At 54.2% G+C, this 17,814-nt stretch overlaps 2 protein-coding genes across 3 annotated transcripts; one reads left to right on the top strand and one right to left on the bottom strand.

Annotated features, from left to right (window-relative positions):
• Positions 1–565: 565 nt before the first annotated feature.
• HINFP (histone H4 transcription factor) lies at positions 566–7,062 on the bottom strand. 2 transcript variants are annotated; one of them, XM_084221453.1, is made up of 10 exons: positions 6,776–7,062; positions 5,460–5,686; positions 4,347–4,458; positions 3,753–3,905; positions 3,168–3,245; positions 2,889–3,009; positions 2,655–2,793; positions 2,411–2,535; positions 1,312–1,844; positions 566–1,255 (listed from the first exon to the last, which is right to left on the bottom strand). In XM_084221453.1, exons 1-9 carry the CDS (start codon positions 6,954–6,956, stop codon positions 1,331–1,333), a joined length of 1,650 nt encoding a protein of 549 aa, XP_084077579.1. In that variant the 5' UTR covers positions 6,957–7,062; the 3' UTR covers positions 566–1,255; positions 1,312–1,330. The 2 variants fall into 2 exon arrangements, with proteins under 2 accessions (XP_084077579.1, XP_084077578.1); XM_084221452.1 differs by having other exon boundaries at positions 566–1,844.
• POU2AF2 (POU class 2 homeobox associating factor 2) lies at positions 6,955–17,034 on the top strand (the record flags this gene model as incomplete). The annotated part of the gene is made up of 6 exons (XM_084221425.1): positions 6,955–7,076; positions 7,144–7,238; positions 10,881–10,990; positions 14,570–14,612; positions 15,254–15,555; positions 16,642–17,034. The coding sequence occupies 6 exons, from the start codon at positions 6,955–6,957 to the stop codon at positions 17,032–17,034; spliced, it is 1,065 nt and encodes a 354-aa protein (XP_084077551.1).
• Between the last annotated feature and the right edge of the window lie 780 nt (positions 17,035–17,814).

The following is a 17,814-nucleotide window of genomic DNA, read 5'->3' as shown; positions in this document are numbered from 1 at the left end:
GCATCCCCCAGCAGTGTGTGCTCTCAGGGACAGCTCCTGCCTCTCCCCAGAGGGGCTGGCATCAAGGGGCTTCCCCCAACACCCCGGAATTCCAGCAGCTTTTGCTCAGCTGCTTGAGAAAGGAGCAATGGGGAAAAGTCAGTGCCCAGCCAAGAGCAGCACTGTGTCCCCCATGGCACATCACCTCCACACACTGGGCAGGGAGGGCACTCCAAGGACCCCAAATTCACAGTCCTAGTCCAGTCACTCAACAAAGGATGAGCTGGCTCTGCTCACAAGCCCAGGCTACTCCCTGCATTCAAACAAGGCCTGAGTAGGCAGCAGACAGTCCTGGGGGAGGCAGCAAAACTCAGCCCCACCGCAGGAACACAAGCACCAGAGCTAAACCCGGCCTTGCAGTGCCACCTCTGGGGAGCAGCACACTCCAGTGCCAGCTGCACAGCGCCAGGAGAGCCTGGCAGCTCCTCAGCACCCACCTCCCACCCTGCAGGCTGCACCATCCCCCAGCAAAGCACGGCTGGCAGGGGTAGGGCTGAGCAAAAAACACCAGACACTGCTGGGCCTGGCAGCCTGATGTTTATTTGTCTTGCCAAAGTACACTCTGCCCAACCAGGAGCCCAAACCCCAACGTGGGGAGGACACCCAGGGGATGCCAAAAGCAGCAAGAAGCTCCCGATGTCCCAGTGCTGCACTGACCTGCAAGGGACAGCAGCTCCAGCCCTGTCCTGCTAGAGAGCAGCGCTGGTTATGGGGTCAGGGAGGCAAACACCACCAGCAGCAGCAGGTGAGACAGGAAATGTGTGCAGGAGTGCTGATGAAGGCATGATACCCCATGGAGAAGGCATGGATGGGGCAGGACAGGCCTGCCAAGGGCCACACAAGTTCCCAGAGAAGAGGCTTTGGCACCAGAGTGTGCCCCTCACACCATCCTGCCTGGGCAACGGGCTCAGGAGGGCACAGCTGGTGACCACTCCACCCTGCCAGGCCTATGCCAAACCTCCCAGTAGGGTGGGAGAAGTTTGACAGACCCCAGCCCCCAAAAGGAGGAGGCAGGCAGCTCCTTCCAGCTCAGATCACTTGATTCACACCTGGGGGATCTGTCCCTCCCCTCTCCCAATGCTGACCAGAACCAGCTAAAGACAAGCCCAGCCTCTCCCCAAGCACTCCTCCAGCAGCAATCCCCAGGGGGCTGAAGCCCTGCTGCAGAGGGGCAGCCCCTCACAGGATCTGGATGCCCAGCAGCCCCTCACAGGATGTGGATGCCCCGCAGCCCCTCACAGGATCTGGATGCCCAGCAGCCCCTCACAGGATCTGGATGCCCCGCAGCCCCTCACAGGATCTGGATGCCCAGCTCCTCAGCTGTTTTCTGCAGCCTGTCCATGACGTTCTCCTCCAGCTCCAGGGCTGGGGCTGCTGTGCCCTGCTGCTCTGAGGCTGAGCTGGCCAGCACGTAATAGACAGTCTCACTCTGGCCCTGCTCGTTGGTCCTGCTCACCACACGGATGATGGGGCTGCTGCTGCTGCTGGCTCCTTGCTCTGAGGAGGAGGAGGAGGCAGCTCCTGGGAAGAGACCGCGCTGTGCTGGCTCAGGGCTGGGAGCAGAGCACAGGGCTGGGGGCACGGCCAGCTCTGATGTGCTGTTCTCTGCTGGGGCAGGGTCTGCTGGAGGCTCCAGAAGGATGCCCTGCAGGCTGCCCTCGCCCTCAGGCAGCACCACACACTTGCTGGAGCCATCCAGAGCCTCCCCACGCTTCTCCCTGTCCTTGAGCAGCTGCTCTGTGAGCTCCACGCTCTCGAAGCGCACCAGCTGCAGCCTCATGTAGCCGTCCTCGTGCTCCCTGTACCTGGGCACAGACAGGAGGGGTCAGCCAAGCACACTCCCCTTCCCAGGAGATGGGCAATAGCCAGGGAAGGGGCACAACAGCCAAGGTTCAATCCCCGTGCTGCACAGATGGTGTTTCAGCCTCTACCCCCAAAGGCACACCCATGTGGCAGCTTCTGAGCTCTGGGCCAGGCTCAATCCCCTCCCCAGCCCATCTCCTTCCACCACTCTGTTTCACTGGCACCATTTCAAGTCCATCCTCTTCCCCTCCCAGCTTTCAGGCTCTGAAAACCCTCTGGAGTTTCCTCCAAAGAAAGCAGAAGCATCTGTCCCAAGACTGATCTCTCTAGAGAGGGACACCTGGACCTGGCCCAGAAGTGTCTCACCAGAGGCTGCAGTGATGGCACCACTGCCTCGGAGCTGCCAGCCAGCACTGCTCAGATCCCACTGAACATTTACTGCCCAGCGCCTCCCAGCCACTGGGAAAAGGATCTTGAACACATTTACAGACATCAGAGCCCAGGCACTGCCAGCACAACGCAGGATGCACTGGAGAGGAGGCACTGAGGAGCTGAAGGTCAGCAGTACCTGAAGCGAGGATGCCCCGAGGGCCATTTGAAATGGTGCTTCTTCCTGAGGTGGACAGTGAGGTTGTTCCCCCGTGTGAAGCACTTGTCACACACGTGGCACTTGTACCGGGGCTCGAAGTCACCCTAAGGGACACAGAGAGAGACATCAGCACCTCAGCAGGCTGCAGGGAAGGAGACAGAAAGCTCTCTGAGAAGACTGACATGGGGCATTACGAGCAATGCAAGCTCTGCAGCCTTCCCACCTCATGGACCTTCCTGTAGTGCAGTTTGATGGAGCAGAGGGAGCGTGCAGAGAAGGTGCAGGCCTCGAACTCGCAGCGATACGCCGGCTCCTCGCTGTGCGTCTCCAGGTGCTTCTGCAGGTCAATGAGATTCTTGCAGCTGGAAGCACAAGGTGAGGGAACAGAGCTGCAGCACACACATACACACACAGAGGCCTGGGGAGGTCTGGGGAGGGGGCCAGCCCCGGCCCTCACCTGTAGTCACAGTAGTCACACTTGAAGGGGCGCTCCTCGCTGTGCCGGAAGCGGATGTGGTTGCGCAGCGAGGAGGGCAGCGGGCAGGTCATGTCACACAGGGGGCACTTGTAGTGGTTCACTGGGCCAAAAATGGGGGGAAATGTCACCCCAGAGCAGGGCAGAGCACACAGCCCATGGGGCTGAGCTGGGAGCAGGGCCCTTCACTCACTCACTCACTCACTCACTCACTCACTCACTCACTCACTCACTCACTCACTCACTCACTCACTCACTCACCATGGTTCCTCATGTGGTCGCGGAGCAGCCTCTGGGTGGCGAACCTCTTGGAGCAGTGGGAGCACTGAAACCTCTGCTCTGCACCAGGGGGCAGGGAGGGCACAGGGGAGATCAGAACGGCACAGGGAGCAGTGAGGAGAGGTGTTCCAGGAGCTGCAAACCCTGGTGTGCAGCCCTGGGTCCCCACAGGAGGAACAGCCTCCATCCTGCCTCTGCCAGGAGACACTTCCCAGGGGACACGGCCTCGAGCTGGGCCAGGGGAGGTTCAGGGGGGACTTCAGGAGGAATTTCTTCATGGGAAGGGTGAATAGATGCTGGAAGGGGCTGCCCAGGGAGGTGGGAGAGTCCCTACCCCTGGTCAGGACGTGGCTGGCTGACAAAGTGAGGCTCAATCCCAGGCTGGACTCAATCTCAGAGGTCTTTTCCCATCTAAATAATCCCGGGATTCTGTGGCTGCCATCACTCAGCAGCCAAGCCAGGCTGCTCCAAGCACCCCCTGCCCTTGGCTCACAGGGTACAGGCACCTCCAGCCACCCCAGCACCCCAGCCCAGCCCTCCCCAGCCCTCCCCAGCCCCAGGGCTTACGCTCCAGGGCGGTCTGGCGGCGGATGTGGTCGAAGAACTTGGTGTTGTTGGCAAACATCCCCCCGCAGGTGGGACAGGCCACCACCTTCTCCTGCGTGTGGCTGCGCAGGTGCTCCCGCAGCTTGCAGCGGCCCTTGAAGCTGCAGTTGCAGTCTGGGGAGGGACAGCACAGCTGAGAGTCCTCCCAAGGGACACAGCCTCACTGAACTGCAGCTTCCTCGTCCTGTTTTGGCCAGCAAGGCTCCAAAACCCCCACAGAGCAGGGTGAGATCACCAGTGTGGTACTGGTTCTAGTACCACCAGTATGGCCCCCCCAAGCAGTTAAGGCAATTGCACAAACACAGGAGAAATTAATGAAAAATATAAAAATAAAAATAAATCAGCTGCAGCCTTTTCTCCAAGGTACTGACTACACATAAAGAGAAGTTCTGTACTGAGCACTCAGCTGAGGGAACTTCTGCAGGAATATTTCACGGTCAAAACCATGAAATTTGAAAACCTATATTTGAAGGCCAAGGGTTTCTCTGAAATCTGTTCCCATGTTTGGCACCCAGCCCAAAGCTCTCAGGAGAGGCCCTGCAGGCTCCTACAAACCTTTCCAGCCACAGAGCAGCACGTGGTTCTCCTTCCCTGCTGCCTTGTACTCAGAGCAGAAGCTGTGATTCTCCACGTGCCGGTAGAACCACTCGGGGTTGTCAAACGACCTCTGAGGGGACAAGGACACACAGGGCAGGGTGAGAGAGACCAGAAAAAGCCCAGATGCTCCCACAGGGCTCCAGACAGAGCCAGCAGCTGTGCAGCACAGCAGTAGAGATGATATTTTTGCCCCGATGAGGGGAGAGAATGATGCATCTGACTCCACCTTATCAGAAGGCTAATAAATTATTTTATTATACTGTATTATATTACATTATATTACATTACATCTAAACTGAATCTGCCAAGCACTCAACTCTGCACACACTGGACAGAATCTCATGACTGTCCTGACAGTCCTGACACATACACACACACACACACACCAGGCCCTGACAGGGCAGGGAAACAAAACACCATCACTGTGGGTAAACAATCTCCACATTGCATTCCACTGTGGCACAAACACAGGCACAGCAAATGAGATAAGAGCTGTTTTGATCATTCTCTGAACCTCAGGAATATTCTCTGAAAGAATTGTGCCTTGCTTTTCTCTGGGAAGAGAAATGTGGTAACATGCCACAGTCACATTTTCTGAAAAATCCCTTAGCCAGGATTTCGTCTCCTGGGAAGCTGAGAAGCCTCAGAGAAAAAGGAAAACAATAATTATCTGATTGCTTCTGCTGTGTTTGCTGCTTTGGAATGTGGTTGGGACATTGTTTACCAACTGGCCATTGTTTGAGTGGTTTCATGTGAATTGTTTTAACTTAATGGCCAATCACCATCAGCTGTGCTGGACTCTGAGGAGTCCAAATTTTTATTATTCATTCTTGTTAAGCCTTCTGTCTGTATCCTTCTCTTTCTTTGGTATAGTTTTAGTATAGCATTCTAGAATAGAATAGAATAGAATAGAATAGAATAGAATAGAATAGAATAGAATAGAATAGAATAGAATAGAATAGAATAGAATAGAATAATAAATCAGCCTTCTGAGAACTTGGAGTCAGACTCACTCATCTCACAAACCCAACAGTAACCCAGCAGCAGCTCCCCTTCCCGGGGAGCTCTCACCTCGCAGTACTCCCAGAGGCACAGGAAGCTCTCCTGGATCTCAGGGATGATGTTGTGGCTCTGCAAGTGCAGCTGGCAGGGGCTGAGCTCTGCCTGGCTCTGCAGGGCCCTCAGCCCCCACTGCTTCAGCTTGGTGTGGTAGCAGTGGAAGTAGACGTGGCGCACCAGCTCGGCCGGGCTCGCCGGGGAGCAGAAACCACAGTCCTGCCACAGGCACGAGTACTCCTCTGCAACAGACAGACAGACAGCTGCTCTGGGACAGACAGACAGACAGCTGCTCCAGAATAGGACAGACAGCTGCTCTGAACACACACAATTCCGCTGGAACAAAGAGACAGCTGCCCTGGAACACACACAATTCCTCTGGAACACAGACAGTCAGCTGCTCTGGAACAGACAGACAGCTGCTCCAGAACAGGACAGACAGCTGCTCTGGAACACTCACAATTCCTCTGGAACACTCACAATTCCTCTGGAACACAGACAGACAGACAGACAGACAGCTCCCCTGGAACACAGACAGCTGCTCTGCAACACAGACAGACAAGACAGCTCCTCTGCAACTCAAACTGCTGCTCTGGAACACAGACAGACAACTCCTCTGCAACACAGAAAGACAGCTCCCCTGGAACATAGACAATTCCTCTGCAACACAGACAGACAGACAGCTCCTTTGGAGCACAGACAGACTGCTCCTCTGGAAGACAGACTGACAATCGCTCTGGAACAAACCAAACAAACCAACTGCTCCTCTGCAACAAAGGAGAACTGCTCTGGAACAGGGACAGCTCCTCTGCAACTCAGACCTCTCCTCTGCCCCACAGAGCACAGCTCGAAGGTCTCTCCAAGTCCCTTCACTCCCACAGTGCAGCTCAGCTGGTGCAGCTGCACAAACACCACTCGTGTTCTCCTGACACCCAGCCCTGCTCTGCTCAGGGAGAGAAGAACAAAGGCCAGAAGCTTTCTCTGGTCAGAGAATCCTAGAGATGTTTAGGCTGGAGAATCCCTCCCAGCCCCTGGAGTCCCAGCTGTGCCCGATGCCCACCCTGTCCCCAGCCCAGAGCCCTCAGTGCCACCTCCAGCCCTTCCTGGGACACCTCCAGGGATGGGCACTCCAAACCTCCCTGGGCAGCCCCTGCAAGGCCTGACCCCCCTTTCCATGCACAAATTCCCCCTCGTGTCCATCCCCGGGCACGACTCGAGGACGTTTTCCTCGTCCTGTTGTTCCCTGCGAGCACAGCGCGACCCCCGCTCCTGTCGGGGCTTGTGCAGAGCCACAAGGGCCCCCCTGAGCCTCCATTTCCCCCGTGCCTCACCCAGAGGGTCCATCTCGGCGCGCTGCTCGCCAGAGCCAGGCAGGTGCTGCTGCAGGTGCTGCTGCAGGTGCTGCGCCACATGCCCGCAGAACTCCTCCATGCCCGAGGCCACGAAGGAGCACTGCTGCCACTCGCACTGCAGCACCACGGCCGCCTTACCGCCCGCACGGCCGGGCGGCATGGCCGGGCTGCTGCAGGGCCGCCCGGGAGCGGCGCCGAGCCCGGCGGGACCCGCGGGCTCCGGGGAGAGCGGCGCCGCCACCTCCGGCCCGCCGCCCGCCTCGGCCCCGCGGGGGGCCCGGTAACGCGACGCACCGCGAGCCCGCCCGCCAATCACAGCGGCCGCCGCCCGCACGTCCGCCAATCAGCGCGCAGGAATCCCCTGACTGCGCGCGGCGGCCGAAATGCCCCGCCGGGAAGCAGCGCTGTGACACGAAGGTTCCGAGGCTGTTTGGGGCCGGGGGTAATGGCAGCGCGAGAAACGCAAATCTCTTGTTTTGGAAATTCTAAAAGTTTAACGGTAATAAACTGGTTATAAACATAGCAATACAATTAGAGTGATGATAATTTGGACAATTAGGATTAGGACAATAGAAACAAAGAGTTAGGGACAGTCTGGGTGCCTTTTCTGGGTAAAATAAGCCCAAAAAAGGACCCCCGGTTAACAGAGGATGAACCCTTAAAAGCAGCAGCCTGTTGCACATTCACACAGCTCACACATGATGCATCAATTCCATTCACACACAGGATTCTGGCTGGGCAGTGCCAGCTTCTTCCTCTGAGTCCTGACGGAGTCATCCTGCCCGAGCGAGGCAGGAAGAAGTTAATTTCTTCTGATAAGGGAGCAATAAATTCTCTCTCTCCAAAAGATTCAGGTGTTCTGTGGCTGCTAGCTCAGTGTGAGTCCTTTCTTTAAAAAATAAAGTATCTTACATAGCACAGTTTCTATTTTAACATTATGTTATAACCTAAAACTACATTTAACACACTACTCAAGAGAATTAACACAGCATCCCTTTCTAACACAACACATATAATATTCGTTTGAATATTTGCGAAAAGCCAATCATAAATACCCATTTTTTTATTGTTTACATTTAGTTTCTGAGGTTTCCCAGCTTCTCAGGAGAAAAGATCCTAGCAAAAGGATTTTTCATGAAATCTGTCCGTGACCCCCGGAGTGTGTTGTGCCAACACACAGCAGCTCCTGCAATTCCCACCACAGCCCCAGCTCTGCCCTGATGGGGATGGCAAACACGTGCCCAACTCCACCAAACCACCCAGAACCTGTGGGTGGGATGATTTTTGAATAGGAAACACCAGGTAAGAGGTTTTTCATCTCAAAGAAGCCTGGCTGAGCTTTTGTTCTCCCTGTGCTTCCAATGGAATTGAGCTGCAGCCAGCACAGAAAACACCTGCACTGAGCAGCCCCAGGATGGGGGTTTACATTGTGAAAAATGCCAATCACTTGTTTTTAAAGTTTTAAAAAAGTTTAATAGTAATAAAGTGGTTGTAAAAATTTCCTTTCTCCTTTCCTTTCCCCTTCTCCTTTCCTTTCCCCTTCTCCTTTCCTTTCCCCTTCTCCTTTCCTTTCCCCTTCTCCTTTCCTTTCCCCTTCTCCTTTCCTTTCCCCTTCTCCTTTCCTTTCCCCTTCTCCTTTCCTTTCCCCTTCTCCTTTCCTTTCCCCTTCTCCTTTCCTTTCCCCTTCTCCTTTCCTTTCCCCTTCTCCTTTCCTTTCCCCTTCTCCTTTCCTTTCCTTTCCTTTCCTTTCCTTTCCTTTCCTTTCCTTTCCTTTCCTTTCCTTTCCTTTCCTTTCCTTTCCTTTCCTTTCCTTTCCTTTCCTTTCCTTTCCTTTCCTTTCCCTTTTCCTTCTCCTTTCCCCTTCTCCTTTCCCCTTCTCCTTTCCCCTTCTCCTTTCCCCTTCTCCTTTCCCCTTCTCCTTTCCCCTTCTCCTTTCCCCTTCTCCTTTCCCCTTCTCCTTTCCCCTTCTCCTTTCCCCTTCTCCTTTCCCCTTCTCCTTTCCCCTTCTCCTTTCCCCTTCTCCTTTCCCCTTCTCCTTTCCCCTTCTCCTTTCCCCTTCTCCTTTCCCCTTCTCCTTTCCCCTTCTCCTTTCCCCTTCTCCTTTCCATGAAATGCCAGCTCAGGCAGGAAGGAGCTCCTGGGGAAGGACCCTCACTGACCATGCAAAGCAGAGTGAAACACAGATCCAGGGATTTGCATTTAAGCAAATCCCATCAGGGCATGGTGCTGGAGACATCCCTAAATTCTAAAACCCCATTTCCGCCAGGCTCAGCTGGAACCTTCCCAGGGAATTATGAGCACAGGCTTCACTCTGCTCTGGGAAGCTGATGAGGGACAGATCTGCCCAAATTCCTGCAGGATCTGGGAGCTGGGACTCGTCAGCAGCACCAGCCATGGAAACAGGTGAGTTCCAGCAGCTCAGATCTGCCCAGGCTGAGCAATATCAGGGAAGGAACAAACTCTGCTGTCCTTGGGAAAAAAAAAACCCACAAAAATTTGTCTAGAATAGACATGTGACATCTTAAATGTCCCAAGAATTTAACAGAATCAATTAATACTCTGCCTTCTCCAGACTGCATTTATATTCCTTCACAGTGCAATGCTTTATTTTTTATTTTTTTTTCAAAAGGCAGTTAGATCAAAGGGATGTGAAATTGGATTCAATTTGCTTGGAAATGATTTAAACTCGGGCCTGAATTAGCATTTTCTTCCCCAGTGCTGCCTGTGGCAGAGTTATCCGAAGTTTTGACAGCTCAGCATCAGATGCCTCTGGAAAATCCAGGTCCAGTTGTGTGACAACCTCAGCCCAGGGTTAGAGGGCTGGGTGATGCTGAATTAAAACAATTTGGGCAGAGGAATAAGTGAGGATGTGAGAGAAGTGACCTCAACAGCCCAGAACAGCAGAGGGCTGTGGAAGTGATTTTCTAACGCCTCCAGAGCACAGCAAAGCTGCCAGGAAACCTGCAGAGCACCAGGCCTGCTGGAATTCCTCCCCCTGGGAGAGCTGATGTCCATTTCTGGCCACTTTTGTTGCTTTTTATTTTTTTGTACTCTCACCTTCACCTCATTTTTGGCAATCTGTCCCCTGCTCTGTGTTTGCTTCGTGCCTGGCCTTGCCTGAAGCTCTCTGGTCAGCACTCAAACACCAACACAAAATCCCCCTTGCCCAAATTTGCAGCTGCTATGACCCCAAAAATAAATAAATAAAACCCAAACCCATCTGGGGCGAGGCCAAGGCAGCAGAGTGTTGTTCAAACCCTCTGACCTGCCCTGGGGGGTGTGTGTGTGTGCACCTGGGGCCACAGTGCCACCAGAAACGGAGCCAAGGGACACATCCTGAGGGGCAGAAGAGCCAGATGATAAATCCTGGAGATCAAACGCATCAGCTGTGCCCTGGCAGTTTGCTCTCCCTCTGGAGAACGTGCCTGTGTGTTTTCCAAGGGATTAGCTTCAAAGGCAGGGAGGTTTTTTCCGGGATAATTCAAGAGAAGCCCCCAAGGAAGCTCCTCCCTGGCCCCGCAGGTGCCAGCTGGGTTCAGGCAGGATAAAAGAGCTGTCCCTGCATTGTCCCTCGGCTCTCACCTGTGCCACCAGCTCTGTGCAAAGCCCAAAATCCACCCCAGGCTCAGGGGGAGGGCAGATGCCTCGTGCCAAAGGCACCCAGAGCTGCTTTAGGCTGTGCTGAGCTCCAGGATGGAAAACAGGGCCAGACCCTGCAGGTGCCACAGCAGGGACCCTTTGTGCCTTCCCAACATAATATTCTATTAATATCAGCACACTATATTTTATTAATATTAATATTATATATATATTTCTATATTAATACCTAAATATATTTTCTCTATATATATATTTCTATATATGTGAATATATATGATATATATATAAATAATAGAATATAATAATAATAACAGATAATTTATGTACCTAGAAAAAGATCTATTCCTAGATTACAAATACCTCTCTATTTGAAGACCTAAGCATTGCAGGTTTGTGTTTTTCCCTCCCAACCCGATGCACAGAGAGGGTGAATTTGCTCCTCCCGGCTGCTCTGTGCTCTCCCTTGAACTCTGCATTCGCTCAGTCCCTGCAGATTTTGGCAAACGCGTGTACCAAGGGGTGCGAGTGAAGCACACGGTCAAGGATCTCCTGGCTGAAAAGCGATCCCGGCAGAGCAGCGGCTCCCGCTTCAGCGTGAGTCCCGTCCCGTCCCACTCCCCCTTTTTTAACCCCATAAACTCCCTCATCCCACCCTCTGCTTCGAAGAGAGTTTGGGGCACTGCCAATATTAATAGAATTAATAGAATTAATATAACACGTGCCCCAAAACATCGCTGATAGCTCCTTGATTTTCATATCTCTCCACCTTAAATGCCTCAAAGCCCTTTCCCCCCGCTTTTTCAAACATGGCAGCGATGTTAAATTCCCTTTTTTCCTTTCACATCCTACGTGTGACACCTTCCCGAGTCAACTTCCTTTCCCACCAGCTCCACTTGGACAAGTCAGTGCCCTGAAAATATAAAAATATCTGTTCCTCCCCGACTGCTGAGCTCCTTCCAGCTCCTCTCAGGGTGCCAGGGGAGCTGCAGGGATGTGATGGGCTGGAAAGAGGCCAAGCATCAGCTTGGAAGAGATGATTTCCTCTTAAAGTGCTTCTATGGCAACAGGAAAGCCAAGTCCTGCTGCTCTGCGTTGGGTTTCATTTCACAATTGCCAGCCAGAAAGGGAGGCTGTCCCCAGAAGGGGACACAGGGCTGTGATGGCAGGATTGTGATGGCATCCAGGGGCATGAGGAGCCTTTCCCTGGGTGCTCCTGGGACTCACCTGTGCCTGGCTGCAGCTCCTCACCTCCAGCTGGGGCACTGGCAGAGGAGGGGGAGCAGGAGCTGTGTCCTGCAAGGAGGGAGAGGGAGCAGAACCTGGGATCACTGACAGCAGGACACAGAAATTGGGAGTGCTGATGCCTTTTTCCCCAAAAACCATTCACCTCTGGCTTTTCTTTTATGCTGAAGAGGCCTCACAGGGACACACTTGTTGTGACTTTCAGGCCCATTAACTCTGCAACAAAACAGGCAGGGAAAAAATAAAACAAAACAGGATTGGGAATCACCAAACACAGCAAAATCCAGGCCCACATCCACCCCCACGGGCTTCAGCTGCTGCAGGGAGGCAGGAGCCCCCTGAGCCATGGAGAGCCACTGGGCAGGGCACACACCCAGCAGGAAGATGTTTAGGAAGATTTCTTAGGAAGCAGCTGAGAAAACAGCCCCTGTTGGTGCTATCACCAGTGACCCGCTCCAACAGCCGCGGGGAAACGCCCTGGGACTGTAAAATCCTCCTTGCTTTATTGCCCTGGGCTCGGTGCTGCAGAGCCCAGCAGTTGTGTGTGTGTGTCTGCCCGATGCAAAACCAGCCCTGCTGCTGCTTCCCTGCGAGAGACAAAAAGGGATTGTGCCGGGCAAACATCCGTGTTTGCTCGGACCTGCCGTGAAACGAGCAGCTGGAAGTGCAGCTCTGTTTGTCTGCAACTCAGAAAACCAGCCAGAACCAAAGCCAGGGGGGCTGATAACCCAACACCCCTCTGGCTGGGGGTGATGCAGGGTGATTTAGCTGCATCTTTCGTTTGAGGGTGATTTCTGCTCCGGAATTAAAGCAGCCCTGGGCAGCTGTTGGTGCCAGGACTCTGGGGGAGGCTCTGCAGAGCTGGGGAGGGAAGGGCTGAGCAAAGCAGAGATTTGGGATGAGGTGTCAATAATTTCCTGGCAGCCAGGCCCTGCACTCATGGGGTGATGGAAATGAGGAAACCCACCCGAAATCAAGGCTCAGGGCCGGGCTTTAGGGAGGCTCTGGCTTTTCCTTTGCACAGGTGTGAGCCTGCAGGTGTCCTCTGCAGGGGGACAGGATTCCTGTCTCCTCTGAGGTGTGGAAGGGGGTACCTGCACAGGTGAAGTAGTGCAGGAGTTTAAAGAGGATTCATGCTGAGTGCCCAGCAGCACTCCCAGGGCAGGGACACACAGCCAGCACTGCCCTGCCCTGGCTCAGCTTTGCTTTTGTGGGGGATTTTTATTCCTTCAGCTGCTCCACTACAGACTGGGCCCAGAGAGGGGATGCCCTGATGCCAAAGCATTGCCACAGGGCAGGGCCAGGTCAGTATTTGGAGCTGGATCCTTAAATTTAGGCAGATTTGTAGGGGAGTTAGGAGGCAGTGAAGCAGCAGAGCTCTCTGGAGCGATCCCAGGCAGGATCTGTGCCTGGCCATGGGCAGGGCAGGCTGAGCCCAGCTTATCAGCAGCTGGACACGCTCTGGGGCCCAGGGAGGCTGAGCAGAGCTGCAGGAGATCCAAGCTCCCCATTGCCATGGCAGGGAAAGGAAGCACTGCAGGGAGGAAATGAATTAATGGGTCTCAATTAAGGCTGATCAGGAGCGAGGAGGGGAATGAAATGCAGGGCTCTGCTCTGATGAGGATGGGCTGCAGCAGAGGCTCCTGCATTGAATTCAGGCAGGCAAAGCCCTGGTAGCTCCTGGCACCTCTGGGGCTCCTCAGCACAGGTGTGTACACACAGCCAGGCAGTTCCAGGGGCTGTTGAACAGACAGGATCAAAGATTAAATGCTCTGGGAACAGGCAATGATCCCTGCTGGAGGCTGCCAGCCGTGCCCAGCGAGCTGGGCAGAGCATCCCAGCTCCCATCCCTGCAGCCCCTCATCCCCAGGGCAGCATCTGCACTGCCTGAACCTCCTAGCTTGGCTTTTTCCTCTGAAAGTGACCTGGATTTGCATGTGATGGCTTCAGCTGGGGACAGGTGCAAGCCCTGCCCGTGTGACAAGGACACTCCTCCGTGCACAAGCCCAGGGGCTCCTTCCTGACACCTCCTGTCACCTCCTGCCACCTCTGCAGCCCCGTGCAGGCTCCGAGCTCATTTCCATGGGGGAGCAGGGAGCAGCTGCAAACCTTCCCTTGCAGTAGAAGGAAGTCCTCAGAGCTGGCAAATTTAATTCAAATCTAAACCTCTAAATTTGGTTGCCTGCTAAGGCAGGAACCTCCTGTTTGCACTATGCAAACTGGACAGAGGGAGCCACCAGCATGGCCAGGGACAGCAGAGGGACAGCAGTGCAACTGGGGGTCTGGAGCCCCCCAAAGCAGAGCTCAGGGGGGTTCCAGGGGAGCAGAAACCTTTGCCAGGGTGCTTGGTAAGGAATCAGGCACTGGGAACACGAGGGTCACTCCAGGGGTAATTCTCATTTACCAAGAGGAGAGGATGATGATTAAAAATATCATCATCATTATTATTATTATTATCATCATAACCATTGCTGTAGGACCCAAATAAGATTTAGGAACTCTCTTTCCACCCAGCCTGCTTGTGCTGCCAGGAAGGGCCAGGTAAAGCAGCCCTGGGGCAGCAGAGCCAGCCCAGCTGAGCTGGAGCATGGGCTGGAATCTGCCCTTTTTGGCCACTTAGGGGCTCAGATCTCACCTTGCCTGGTTTGTGCCAACACCCAAAGGACTCCTCAGCATTCTGCCTGCCTTGAGGGACCTGTGGGACAGGAGGAAGAAGCCAGTTATCTTGATACTCCGCCTCTTAGCAGCTCTGCACAAGACCTTCACAATCTCTGCTTAGCCTACATCTGTTAATTCCTGAGAGGAAATCATGGAGTTAAACCCTTCACAGCACCCAGGCTCAAATAATGTGTGTGAATTCTGCTCAGAGAGCTCCCTTGCTTTGAAAAGTCATTCTTTCATTCTTTCAAACATTCTCTCTATCTTTTGCAGGGCAGCACCAGCACAGCGCAGTCACCCTTTGGCCAAATGCCAGGTGAGGTTTTCCCTCCACTGCTGAACACCTTCCATGCAGGTGGGAGGGTCGGCACAGCCCTTCTGTTCTCCTCTGAGGATGTGAAACAAGCCCCAGAGCAGGGCCAGGAGGAAAGTAATTAAAAGAATTAAAAAAAAAAAAAAACCAGCAATAATTTGTATAAAATCCTCAAATGGAGTAATTAAAGCAGTTCCCACCTCCTTTAGCAGAGGAGCTGTACAGAATCCCTCCTTTCCCTCCTGCCTTTTCTCATTTTCCCTGGAGCTGGAGAGAGAAAGCACAAAAGCACAAAACCAGGAGCTGACCTGTTTTATCCCTTGGCTCCCGGGCAGGGAAAGCAGAGTGAGGCTGGAACCTCCTCCCCAGGGGCTGTAGCAGAGCAAGGAGGAAGCACAGCCTGGCTGAGCTGACCTCCAGCTCCCTGCCCTCCTATTTAAAGCTTCCCCAACCCTTTTGGTTTGCTGCAGATGGAGTCACCAGCTGGAACCCAAAGCACCTCTGAGCTCACGCACCTGTGTCCAGGCAGGGTGGGTTCCTGGGCGATGCTGGAGAGGAGAGGGCTCTGTTTTACACCCACAGAGGTGTCCATCATTCTGTGGCAGCTGTTAGAATTTACTTTCCCACCTTTTTTCTGTCCCCAGGCTCCCCCCCCACGGCTGGGTACTACGGCGTCCGCAGGTCCTTCCCGGCCGAGCTGGATTTCCACAGCACCAAGCAGTTTGTCAGCGATGCCTACCCCTCCCCTCTGGGCTCCAGGCCCTTCTCCTGCGACTCCTCTGCCCCCCAGGGCCACCCAGCCCTCCTGGAGCCCTATCTCAGCGAGCAGTTCGGGGATCACCGTGCTGCTCCTCCTCTCCCAGCTCCCACCAGCTCCTTCTTCAGCGCCCCGGCCGTGCCCGCTCTGCTGCCATCCTTCCCCGGTGACACAGGGCCCTTCCTGCTCGTGAGTGCCTCCAGGGCAGGGCCACCCCTTTAAATGTGGGGTTCAGTCAGGGGGGCTGCTGGGGGAAGGATGTGGCTGTGACAGGAGCAGCCCTGGCAGGTGGGGCAGGGCTCTGCAGGGAGGGTTTTTCTCTCTGGTTCCATCTAAATGTCCTCTGCTCCTGTTGGAGACATCCCTGGAGGCTCCCACTGTGCTCTGAACGGGACACTGCTCCCAGGCACAGGGGGACACTGCTGGGGTGGCCTCTGCAGGGCCAGGAGCAGGATTTGATGATCCTGGTGGGGCCCTTCCAACTCAGGATAACTCTGTGATTCTATGGTTTTATGAAACTCCCTGAGTTTCCAGAAACAGCCCTTGGTGACTCCAGGCTCCCTGTCCCAGCTCCAATCACAGCCCCACCACAGAGCCCCTGGATCCTGTAGGATCAGGGCTGGCCAGTCCTGCTGGGACCCTGCTCCAGGCCCTGCTGCCAGGATGGGTGCTCCCTTTCACACTAAAAAACCCAAACCCTGCTGCCAGGATGGGTGCTCCCTTTCACACTAAAAAACCCAAACCCTGCTGCCAGGATGGGTGCTCCCTTTCACACTAAAATACCCAAACCCTGCTGCCAGGATGGGTGCTCCTTTTCACACTTAAAAACCCAAACCCTGCTGCCAGGATGGGTGCTCCCTTTCACACTAAAAAACCCAAACCCTGCTGCCAGGATGGGTGCTCCCTTTCACACTTAAAAACCCAAACCCTGCTGCCAGGATGGGTGCTCCCTTTCACACTAAAATACCCAAACCCTGCTGCCAGGATGGGTGCTCCCTCTCACAGTTCAAACACCAAACCCTGCTGCCAGGATGGACGTTCCCTTTCACACTTAAAAACCCAAACCCTGCTGCCAGGATGGACGTTCCCTTTCACACTAAAAAACCCAAACCCTGCTGCCAGGATGGGTGCTCCCTCTCACAGTTCAAACACCAAACACTGCTCCAGAGCCACAGAAACCCTTTGGGCATTCCCAGGGATAGATATTCCATTACCTCCAGGACAGGCTTTTGTTCCTAAGCCTTTTCCTTGCCTTCTCTCCCTGTTTCCCTGCAGAGAGAGCCCTGGGAGCAGCCCTCACCCGAGAGCCTCGGCCAGCCTGACGGTGCCTGCTCGGAGCCCCTGCAGGCGCTCCCTGCCAGCTCCAGCTGCCTCTCCCTGCCCGACCCCGGAGCTGCTTCCCCGTTCCGAGGCTCAGGTTGGACCCCAGCCCTCCCTGGAGCCCAGCCCTACCCTCTGCACCCCCTTGAAGACGCCCACTACTCCCCCAGCTACGCTGGCAGCTCGCCCTACAGCCTGTCCCCGTTCGTGGCCAGCGAGCCCTCCAGGATGAGCCAGCTGTGCCCAGAGCCGCCCTCGGAGCCAGCACACCTTCCCGAGCACTCTGCCTGGGCCAAAGAGGATGGAAGTGCCCTCTGGGGGACTTTTGAAGGCAGGAGAACTTATTGAGAGAGAAGAGCTGGAGGAAAGAGAAATTGACCATTAAAAAGCAAATTTTACGCTCCTTCCTGCGGTGGTGTTCACAGGGGTCCCAGGACGAGGGAAGAGATGAGGATCTTGACTCCATGTTTCAGAAGGCTGATTTATTCTTTTATGAGCTATATTATATTAAAAGAAAATGATATATTAAAACTATACTAAAGGAATAGAAGAAATATTTCATCAGAAAGCTGGAAAAGAGAAGAATAGAATGATAATAAAAGCTTGTGACTGCTCATAGCCTCGACACAGGTGGCTGTCATTGGTCATCAAGTAAAAACAATTTCACATGTTAAGTAAACAATTCTCCAAATCACATTCCAAAGCAGCAAAACATGGAGAAGGTGAAGCTTTCCAGCTTCTCAGAAGAAAGGATTTTTCAGAAAATGTGTCTATAACAGCTTCCTAAAAGTGCTCCTTCGAGTGTGATGCTTTGTGCTCCAGTTAGGAACACCATCACTGGGCACCACACTCAGCTCAGGGTGCTGCCTTCTGGTGCCTCCAGAAGGGGATCCCTCCCAGCCCCACAAGTAAAACACTCAGCCTGAAAAACCTCGGTGCCCTGCAGCTTTTCCCTACCAGCAAGGATCCCTCCTCAGGGGGCTTCTCCAGCCTGCATGGTCTGGGGGCTCTGTAGGGTGTGGGCACTGCCCTGCCTGCTGAGCCGTGCCCGAGGAAGCCACGCCACCCTTGCCACCTGCAGGGCACCAAACACCCCCTCCCCGACACCCCTTTTACCCTGGATGAGCC

Source organism: Fringilla coelebs (assembly GCF_963513975.1).
Source record: "Fringilla coelebs genome assembly, chromosome: 25".
Lineage (NCBI taxonomy): Eukaryota > Metazoa > Chordata > Aves > Passeriformes > Fringillidae > Fringilla > Fringilla coelebs.
The sequence above is the reverse complement of the archived record's forward strand: the minus strand, read 5'-3'. Positions and strand labels throughout refer to the sequence as shown.